This window comes from Meleagris gallopavo, chromosome Z (genome assembly GCF_000146605.3).
Source record: "Meleagris gallopavo isolate NT-WF06-2002-E0010 breed Aviagen turkey brand Nicholas breeding stock chromosome Z, Turkey_5.1, whole genome shotgun sequence".
Classification (NCBI taxonomy): Eukaryota; Metazoa; Chordata; class Aves; order Galliformes; family Phasianidae; genus Meleagris; species Meleagris gallopavo.
The window spans coordinates 46,070,144-46,080,963 of record NC_015041.2 but is presented as its reverse complement, the minus strand read 5'-3'; the positions used below and the strand labels follow the sequence as shown (position 1 = coordinate 46,080,963).

The 10,820-nt window shown below is 40.5% G+C and overlaps 1 protein-coding gene across 1 annotated transcript in view; it reads left to right on the top strand.

Moving 5' to 3' along the window:
- The first annotated feature begins 9,450 nt into the window (after positions 1-9,450).
- Positions 9,451-10,820, top strand: part of LOC100540511 (leucyl-cystinyl aminopeptidase-like) — a 15,401-nt gene continuing 14,031 nt past the window's right edge. Inside the window, exon 1 of the mRNA XM_019610224.2 lies at positions 9,451-9,461. Coding sequence (XP_019465769.1) covers positions 9,451-9,461 — 11 coding nt within the window. The remainder of the gene's footprint in view (positions 9,462-10,820) is intronic.

Below are 10,820 nucleotides of genomic sequence, written 5' to 3'. Positions count from 1 at the left end.
GGATCAGGTCCCCTCTCAGTCGTCTTTCTCAAGGCTAACAGACCCAGTTCACTCAGCCTTTCTTCATAGGGGAGATGCTCCAGGCCCTTCACCATCTTTGTGGCCCTCCGCTGGACTCTTTCCAAGAGATCCCTGTCTTTTTTGTACTGGGGAGCCCAGAACTGGACACAGTACTCCAGATGAGGCCTTACCAGGGCAGAGTAGAGGGGGAGGATCACCTCCCTTGACCTGCTGGCCACGCTCTTCTTAATGCACCCCAGAATGCCATTGGCCTTTTTGGCCACGAGGGCACACTGCTGGCTCATGGCCAACCTGTCGTCCACCAGGACGGTTATATCTAACCTAAATCTACCCTCCCTGAGTTTGAAGCCATTTCCCCTTGTTCTGTTGCCACAGACCCTGCTACAGAGTCCGTCCCCTTGTTTCCTGTAGCTTCCCTTTAGATACTGAAAGGCTGCTATCAGATCACTTCACAGCCTTCTCTTCTCCAGGCTGAACAGCCCCAGGTCTCTCAGCCTGTCCTGATAGGAGAGGATTTGGTCTAGACTTTGTGAATAGTTTGTGCTTTTCTTTTCTGTGGAATGTGTTCAGAGCTATAAGGATTGCTTTACCTTATGTTAGCTGTCAGCAATCCTGAAGAGCTGTTTTGGATGTTCAGTATCCAGTTAATGTTCATTAGGAATCTCCAAGACTTCCCTAACAGTGCCCTGAAGTTCATGTGTTAAAAGTGGTTTAATGTTTATGCAAATGTTTTTGTTCAGAAAACTGGACAGAGATAGCTGCTTGTGATTTGACCAGTCGCATATCATGTGTAACCATTGATAGGTATAATATTGAATGGGAGTGGGGGTCATTCCAGAGGACTAAAGTGATTCTCTAAAAACAAATAGTTCTTTTTTAGAAAACAAAACATTTTTCTAGAACTTTGAGTGCTTTGTGATTGCTCAGCATTTAATGTAATGAGTGAATATCTGTTTATTGGTAAACTAACTTACTGGAACCAGACAGCAACCCTACCATGGCAGGTGGTTGATCTTTAAGGATCCTGCCAACTCAATCCATTCTGTGATTACTGCAGTTCCCATAAAATATGTTCTCTTTACATTTTGGGAAGCCAGCTCTGAGAATATGGCTTGATACAAATTCTGACACATGCATGTAGCCTTTGCTTCTGAACCTATTTGTTTGTCCAGTGTTTATTTTAAGTAAGGCTTTCTTTCTTTTCTCTTGTTACGCAGGTGAAAACATTTTTTGAATCAAAATCAGAAGAGAGCTTTAAACTGCGTTGTGTAAAAGAGGCAATTGACACAATTCAGCTTAACATCCAGTGGATGGAGACGAACTTAGCAAAGCTACAAGAATGGCTGTAGCACACATAATGTTATAGTGTGCCAGTCATTAGAAATCTGTGGACGGTTGCTCCATTTCTTTTGCAAAAGCCAGGATGAAACCAGGCATCGCTGCAACATTGTTTGCACTATTAGAGAGTCTAGAAAGCTCAGGGTATGTCTCACATAAAATTTGATTTCCCTTGAAGCATTTATGTGCAGGATTAAGTACTTATTCTGAAACTGTTTTCATCTGTAGACCAAACATCTCCATGTGTGATGATACATAACTTCTATATTTGAAACTTACACCCTTAATTTGGAGTCGTGTTCCAGTTTCTCATCAGTGGAATTAATAATTTTTTTAAATGTAAAAATGCAGATATTTTCCACAGAAATTACAGAACCTGTTGTGCAACAGAATCATACTTAAGATACCTATTAGTGGACTGAGCCATAACTGATGTTGCTATGTTATCTGTGAGCAACTGCACAAAACCACTGAAAGTGGCTACAGGCTAGTGTTAAAGTGACTACTGATTTCTCCACCTTGACTGTTTAATTTCATCACTTGTTTCAGAGGTTCTGCAATTAGTCAGTATGTGCCAGCCACTTAATTTGGATAAGTTTATACTTTTTTTTCCCTTGCTTGTTACCTCCTATATTACAGGATAAATTGCGTACACTGTTTCTTATTTTAACATCTGGAAATCTTCTCATTTAGATTTTAATGGTTTCTTCCTACACTGTTGTGAAAAATCTTGTGAGACAAATCTGCAAATTCTTTAAAGGAAGGGGATCTAAAAGCAGAGATGTACCACATTGGAAAGGCAAAATACCAATGGTGCATTCTGTCTGTCTTTCAAAAGCAGTGAAAAAGGCCATTTTTGAGGCATCATATATACATACAGCACATTGAAGATTAAGCATACTTGTTTATGTGGTGATGTGATGATGTTTTCAAATGTTCATTTCACTACTGATGACCTTTTGTGGATTCTTGCAAGTAGATTCACCTGTTGTCTTATTACAAGCCAATTAAATGATCAGTTATAAACTGCTGCGGAAGTGCCAACAGAAGTTGAATTTTTTGAACAAAACTACTTTAATTTACCAGTAAATTCTGAAGAAGATAACACTGAGAATTTGTCACAGATAATTCAAACTGAAGGCTTAAATTTATGAAATTGCAGCATTGGCTGTACAGTTAATTAGCAGAAACTTTAAACTATGATTGCTTAAAACATGCTGTATTTTTCCCATCCTTTCAGAATGAGAAGTTCTTTCCTAGAAAAGAAATCTCATTTTTTTCATCAGCTCACATTAAAAATAACATTTGCAGTTCTAATCTTGAAGTTATCAGAAATAATGTTAGCTTTGAGAGTGTACAAACATGTTTGCCCAAAAGGCCCAGAAATGAACAATTTCTACAGGTACTTCAGAAGGAATTGGTGGTTTGAGCACTGAAAGTAGGTCATACCATTCTACTTCCATACAAGTTATGCAATTAGATTTGTAATTAATTACCTTCTTTGCTTTTTTAGCCAGCTATCATGTCTTGTGTTTTTCTTCATTTATTTTAAATCTCTGTGCTCTCTGCAAAAATATTATCTCCATATCTGTATATTTGTGTACTTAGTTATCAGTTTTGTTTTGCAGACCCTTCTCAATGTTAACTGCTTTCGCTTTTCTGTCCTGTCAAACTTGTTTTTCTTCAGCTCTGACTGGTACTGAGGCATATAAATTTCAAATGGAAACTGTGGAGGAAAATTCCCTCTTCTTCCTGATTTCTGCTGTAGGATTTTTTAACATTTTGTTCAGATGCTTTACTGATAATTAGCTCTTTGCAAGGAAATTGCATGCAGCTGATCTTCAGAATGTGAACAGTACCAAGAAGGTCTGGAAGATCAAAGAGATTTTGGAGGGATTTCTGAATATTTTTTTCATTTTACTATTCTTTTTAAAAAAATTAACAATAATTTCAGTATGTCAGTTTCATAGGATTTTATGTCATGTAGTCTATAACTTCATTAAAAGTTGTACTGGAGTCTTTCTTTCAAGTGAAGTTCTTAAATATACTTCTCTGTTTTTGAGATTATTGGAAACTGATGAGGGTTAGAATGGCAAAGGCATGAGCAATGAATTGCCCTTTAAGAGTCCATCTGTCATGCATTGCTGCAGAGAATGAAATCTCACTAGTTCTTTGAATTTTCTTTGGCTTCTGGTCAAGTGAAAAACATGTTGTAGCCAGCAGCAACGCTTTACTTAATTTCCATAGTATCTTCTAGTTAAAATTGCAGAGCTAATGTTTTCTGTACATCTTAGGATACTCTTACTTTGCAGTAGAAGAGCTTTACAGTGCAAAGCTATGCTGACACTGCATCATTTCCTGCAGTGTGGAATGATGGTGTTTAATACATTGGGATTGCACAGTTTGTATTTGGTTGGACTGCGTCAATTACTGTCCTTGAAGCCATTATGCATTGGTTGTTTTGATACTTCCCAGTATCCTCAGTTCCTGGTGAGTGGACTTTTCAGAACTTATTGTGGTGAAAATTAAGCATGCGTATAAATATTTCTTACTTCTATAAGTAAAATATTTTTCTGATGTAAAAATTGCCTACTAGGAAAAGTGCAAGCAAGCAGTTGAGCCCTGGAGTAAGGTTTGATCCCTCTGCCAGCTCACCTCCTTTTTTTTTTTTAATTTAGAGATGGAAAAAGTGCAAATAGTGTAGGACAGAGCATTAGACTCCAATTGTATGAAAAGATGGTAACATACGGAATGAAGAAGTTTAGAATAGGTACAGTTTTTTCCTGTGTAACTGATCATAGAAATGATTGTTGTGCCTTACAGCTTGTAACTGAAGCAATACGCCAGACAGCATAAACACCCTGTTCTCTCCTTCAGGAATCAGCTAAGGTCTTAGAGGCTGATGAGGCTTGTTTCTCTGAGCACAATTCAATTCTGAGCTGATGAGAAAGCAGATTACCATTGCTGAGGGTGCTTCCTTGTCATACAGATTGTTTTGTAGGTAAATGAGATATGGCGGGGAGAGAACAACTGAGCAGTGTTGGCTTTTGTTGTGTCCTATAAGTATGATAAAAACTGTACTTCAGTATACAGATTTTCCAGTTATGGAACTGCCACATACGTAAACACTTTGAAAATAATGTCACAGCAACTCCCAGGTATTATATTGCTGTCAAGATTAATCCTGAAACTTCCTTCTTATCCATTCATCTATGAAATGGATGTCCCTTACTTGATAGAGAGCCAGCTTGCTTGGGCTGTTAAATCTACATTGTTGGGCTTGGCACTGAGAAGGTTTAGAAAGATACTGTCTACCACAGGGAGAAGAAATTTGAGATCTTGAAACTTCAGAAACTGATTGTATGCACATCGTAAGAGTGAGCTAGGAGGAAACAGGTGGTGCAACTAATTAATTCATCTTGGTGGCCAACAGATACAGGAGGTGTAACTTTTAGAATTCTTTTTAAGCAAACATTTTGAGTCTATCTTTCACCTGTTCTCCCTTTGGTAGAACATTCCATTTTCTGACACAGACTGTACCATCCTTCCTTTGCTTTCCTGGAAGATGGTATCTTTCTTTTCACTCTGAAATTCTATTAATGTTGCCTCAGTGACCATTCTCACTTGAATGCACTTCCTGGGTTCTATCATGTGCATTTTAGTTTCTCGCATAACTCTGATCCTTGAATCACGTAGTGTACTCAGCCACACGCTGAACATTCATTGTTTGACATTTACAATAAAGTGCATACATGAAATGATTTTGAATAGTAATATTGTTTATGCTTATCACTTTCATCAAGATGCTACTAAATGTTCAAAGATTTTTGTTACTTTTTTTAAGGCATGGAGTCACATGATTTCTAGAAAAAGAATATATTTACCATATTAAACTCAGGTCATATTGCTAAAGACTTTAAATCTTTAATTTTGCTGTGCTATTTAAACCTGCTGTTGTAATAGAGATATTGATTTTTATATGTGATAATTCAACTTTGATCCAGAATAGGAGACAGGCATCTTTTGTGATTTAACAATGGTGGCACAAAAAACAAATTACAATACAATCTTAAAGATACAGCTGTTAAAAAACATACTAGCTTGAATGGATTTAATCAATCTAATCTGAATGAAGTTCTTAAAAATGAAGCATAGATTTTCTGTTCCAAGATTTGAAGACTGGAAGAGTTTTGAATATATGGCATAAAACAACTTTCTATAGTGAGAACTGAGTCCTGTCTTCATTAAGTCAAGGTTAAGTTAGGTATCCCTGAAAAATACCTGATGAGTTCATTTGCAATGCTTTGTAGTGTAGGTACTTGTAAAGGGTTGCTCTTTGTGTTTTAAACACTGTAGAAATATACAAGACAATGTCAATTCACAGGTGTCTGAACTGTGAGTGGTAAAACTGCAGGTTGTAAAATACCTGCCTTCAAATGGGGATTCAAATATTGTATGTGTGCGTGTGTACGTATAAATATATATAAAATATGCAAAGTCGTCTGTTTCATTTGTAAAGGGAGAAAAAGCTGATTTTTCTTCATATTTCAGAGAAATGTTTTTGCATATTACCAGCACTGATTTGAAAGGCATGTGTACTGCAAACACTATTGCTTTTTGTGAGATAGAAATAAAGTATTTCAATATAACTCTAAGGTTATGTGTCTGTGCTTCCGCCCCCTGTATTTTTATATTTGAGTGTGCCCAGAAATCTTTGTTTGTTCACTCAGACCTCCAAGCATTATTGCCTGATTCTCTTCAATGGTGTTGGTGTCTCCGAAGCTTGGAGTATATGCTCCTTGACCAGCTAGGACTGCCTCCATAGCTGCAACTTCAGCAAGCTGATATATTAATAGATAGTCTGCTAGTTCTTCAGCCTGAGCTATAACGGAATTACAGGTAGAAATGAGGACATTACTGAACATCAGTGGCTGGCATTTTTTGTTTGTTTGTTTTTTTGTTTGTTTTTTTTTGTTTTTTTTTTAGGTAAAATTGTACCTAACTTACCCTCAGTGTCATAACCATACTAAATTGACACGAATGTGAAGGGTTTATGACTCTGACTTCTTGTCATCTGTTTTATGTAGATCAAGTTAGCCATAGCTTGTTCTGTGGGCTAGGAACAAGTATAAGGGTTGTGTTATTCTCAGTTACAGAGCCAAAGTGTACGTCGTTTCTGTCTTAATCAGACAAACCTGTGGCAGAAAGAAGCTGGTGGATTCCTGCTTCAGACTAGTGGTGTTAGGTTTATGGCTCGTATGGCTCAGGCAGAAACAGGTGCTAGAATAAAGGAAATAACTGGTGGGATGTGGAAAAATTTGTTGTGGGAAATGGTCAGAAAAATATATTTGGGAACTTGCACCTGGGGGAAGGTCAGTCTCCTTGCATAAACTACAGTCTATCATCTGCAAAAACCTGGTTATTATTTCTACAGGATAATAAGGTGCTCCAGTGCTCTGTATTTATTCTAAGAAACAATCACAATGCTACCAAACTACATCGGTATACTTAGTATTAAACAAAAACCTTTCTCCAAATGCTAGCATCTCATCTCAAGCCTCTGCCTACAGAACTTACAGGTACCAGGGTGTTCTATTTTTGTCTCTGCAATTTCAAAAAGTCCTGGCAGCTTAAAATATCTTGCAGTGTCTGAGGCAGATAAAATTGACCATTATAAAAGCAAGACTGCATGAATTCTGTGGGTGGCATGAATTATGCAGGAAGTTTGAGCCATAAAGTGAGTTCTTTCTGTCTCTATATTTTCACCTGTTCTACATTAGATGGAACATTCCTTCCTCTGATGGGCTGGATTTTTCCAGTGCTGGAAGATGTTATCTTTCCTTGCACTCTAAAATTTCAAACAATCCTGTCCCACTAACCATACATGTTGTATGCGTTTTGTGCATCCGGACTTGTAAGCTGGATTTCAGAGTTCCTGTATCCTGTTTCACACAGTTACTTGGTTCCACCACATGGTAAATGTTACAGTTCTGCATCTGGCCACATTATACGGAAAGGTACCTGTGTTTCTAATTACTCTTATGTGACACTGTTTGTACCAGCTAATTTTTATGGAGATGCTACTTGGAAGGAGTGGAAAATACAACAGCAAACTTGAGATCTTGAACATTAGGGCCACGATGATGGGGAAAACATGTATAATGGCTGCTGTTTAGTGTTGCTTACATCTGCGGATGGAGCGGAACTCTGGACAGTTGTATGCCCCCTCGGTTCAGTAAGAAGAATGTGGTAATTTGTTCAGCTTGTGGTGGTAGTGATTAAATTGTTCCACAGCAATGGATAACTTTGCCATTATGATACTCTGCACTAATTTTTTTGTCATATAGTAATCTTTTCCTTAATAACATGATTCTGCTGTTATCTTGGCTCTGGATTTGTATTAAACTCTACTGTCTTCAGAGTATGCTTTCCTTCCTTTTTCTCAGTCCACGTATTTGTCCATACAAAAGAGGAGGAAAAGAAATTTTATTTGAGCAACTCATAGAAGAGCAGATTTTGGCACAGTAGTTGTATGAACCTCTCACTGTCAGGAAATGTGTTGTTACTGTTACTGTTGGTGCTGTTACTGTTCAGTATGACACTTGAGCACATTTAAATTCCACAAGCTGTTTTCTCGGGGTTGGAAAATCTTTCTCTGCTGTAAAAGTTCTCACATGTCATGATGCAGTGGACAAAACTTGAAATAAAATTCAGAGTTTATTGTCTACCTGTTCTCTACCATGAGAGCTATTATTGTTACAATAATAATAATGTTATTAGTGATAGTTAACTAATAATTATACCATTTATTAAAGGTGATTAATAACAGGTAAAATGATAACAATGAGTGATACAGATCCCTTCTTCTACTTAAGTGGTTTTATTGACAGCTGCAGGGCCATTAAAAATGATGTTCTGGTAATGTGAGCCATGACTACAATTTCAGTGCAAAGCCAACTGTCATCATACCCACGGTTATAAGTGAACATTGTTCTCCAGTGACTCACAGCTCAGTGTAAAACAAGGTATTTTTTCCTATTTTCTTTTGTGGTATCAGGCTCCTTGTAACAGCTGGAACAAATGGAGCTCCTGTTTGCAGCATCAGGAGGCAAACTAGCAGTGACACAGCAGATCCTGAAACAACAGCTGTTTGTAAGTGTAAATGATTCCAATGAATTAATCTGACTTCTTGCCGCTCAGCTGACCTCCTGTCAAGTTTTACAGGGCACTCGTATTTTAAAATTTGCTCTGTGATCTGATATGGAGGACCAAGATGCCTACTTAAGTAAGGTTTGGGAGGAGGAGTAGGAAGGAAGTGAATAAATAGCAGATGCTGACCTGTACTCTCCCTCATCACTACTGTGAGGACTGGGCCCAGTGCAGCTCATTGTGGTGTGAAATGTGTGGTCACAGCGTCTGCTGGATCTGCTGCAGGGAGACACCTTCTTGTAACTGCACAGGTCTGCGTACAGAGCATCTTTTAAACAACCCAGCACCAATACCTCCAGGCTTACTGGGACCCTTGAGCTGTTGATTATTGCTGGGCTTCTTCTTCATTATGAACTAGTAATAAGATGCATAACTAATCCCATCTCAGTAGCTGTGTGAGGTCTGAGTTCTGATATGTATTTTTTGCAAAATTCATAAGATTCTGATACTGAGGAGGAATTGCATTCAGTTCAAACGCTGCCCTGCCAGAGCAGAAGCCCTGCCAGAGCAGAAGCCTGCCAGACCAAGCTCATAAACTAAATGTGGGCAGAAAAACAATCCAATGAAGAGGTCAGAGCCACCCCCCAGTTAAGAAGTGAGCAGTCTTGTGACTTGCAAGCAGTTCTATCTTTCCCTCTGAAAATGAAGTCCTCTGGGGTATATAGTTCTTCTATTCTGAGGGCCAGGTACCCAGGAAATCAGAAGTCTATTGAACTGGAACATTAACTGTTTAACTCCTAGTCCTTGAAATGCTTGTATGATGTGGAATACTGACAACAAAAGCATAAATCCATGAAAGCTAAACCAAGCAGTAAGCACAGAGGGACATCCACTGAAGGAATTAAGTGTCAGACAGGCAGTAAATCCCGGAGTCCTTGACCAATGAGGATCAGGTAAGAGAGTCTCCCAGGGGAAGTGCGCTGCTAATCTAGTGTTTACAATTAGAAAAGCAGAGGACTGGAAAGAGACACAATTCTCATAAGCTGTCTTGGACACAGCAGCTCCAGAATGATAGCAGAGTCCTCGACCAAAGGATCGGGGAGGGATTTCAATCCGGCAAGCAGGTGCATGCAGTGCACCCAAGTGTCTGGAAGGGGTGGAGCCAGGATCCAGCCCTTCCCAGACCTCATTTAAGAGTTGGGAGTGGAGGCAAGAGTATCTTGCTGGAGGTCCCTGCCTACCTGAGGCCTTAAAATGTAAGCAGGTATTTTCCTTTCTTTCTTCGTTTACAGCAGCTGTATTTGAGCATATCATCAATTGCTGTACCCTAGGACATCGCTATTCCAATATCATTCCAGCATTTTCCATTGTTACTGTGTTAAATTAGCTGTGGAGTGAAACCTTTGGGAGTGTAAGCAGAAGACAGTGTAAGGACACGGGTGCGTTTGATGTGTGGAGATGAGCCAGCTTGTGCCCTGCGCAGAAATAAAGCAGCGCCTCCTCTGTCAACGTTTGCCTTTGCCATGGTGTTAAGGGAGGTTCTAAAGGAACGGTAACAGCAGCATGGGAGGCCTCCAGGGCCAGCAGAGGTCGGACCTCCCCCGTGCACAGCGCTGACCACTAAAGGCACCGGTAGCAACACGGAGACTTTTCTGTAATTTTATTGCAACTCTTTGAAAGGGTAGATAACAGCAGGACAAGGGGAAATGGCTTGAAGTTGAGGGAGGGAAGATTTAGGTTGGATGTCAGGGGGAAGTTCTTTACGGGGAGAGTGGTGAGGCTGCCCAGAGAAGCTGTGGATGCCCCGTCCCGGGAGGTGTTCAAGGCCCGGTCGGATGGGGCCTCGGGCAGCCTGGTCTGGTGTTACACGTGGAGGTTGGTGGCCCTGCCTGTGGCGGGGGGGTTGGAGATTCGTGATCTTCAAAGTCCCTTCCAACCCGGGCCATTGTGTGACTGTGTGGTCTGGCAGTCCGAGCCCCTGAGGGCTGGTTGTGCCCCAGCTGCAGGCCCGGCCCTGTTCTCACCAGCTGCTGGGGCGGTGTCCTAGTGCTGCCGACGGGGTGGCCTCTTGGCGGGAGGTGCAGAGGCCTCAGAGTTGCGGGCCCTCCTCTTCGGAGCTCGCCGAGGCGCCCTGCGTGAGCACTCCCTGCCCGTGCCGGTGCTTGAGGGACCTGGCACTGCCTCCCCCGGCTCCTGCTGGGCTGCTGCTTGGCTGGTCCGCCCTGGAGCCAGGATGGATGGAGGCTGGCTGGGACCCTCACTAAGGGCAGCGGTTGAGGAGACAGGAAGCTCCTCCTCCACGTTGTCTTCCC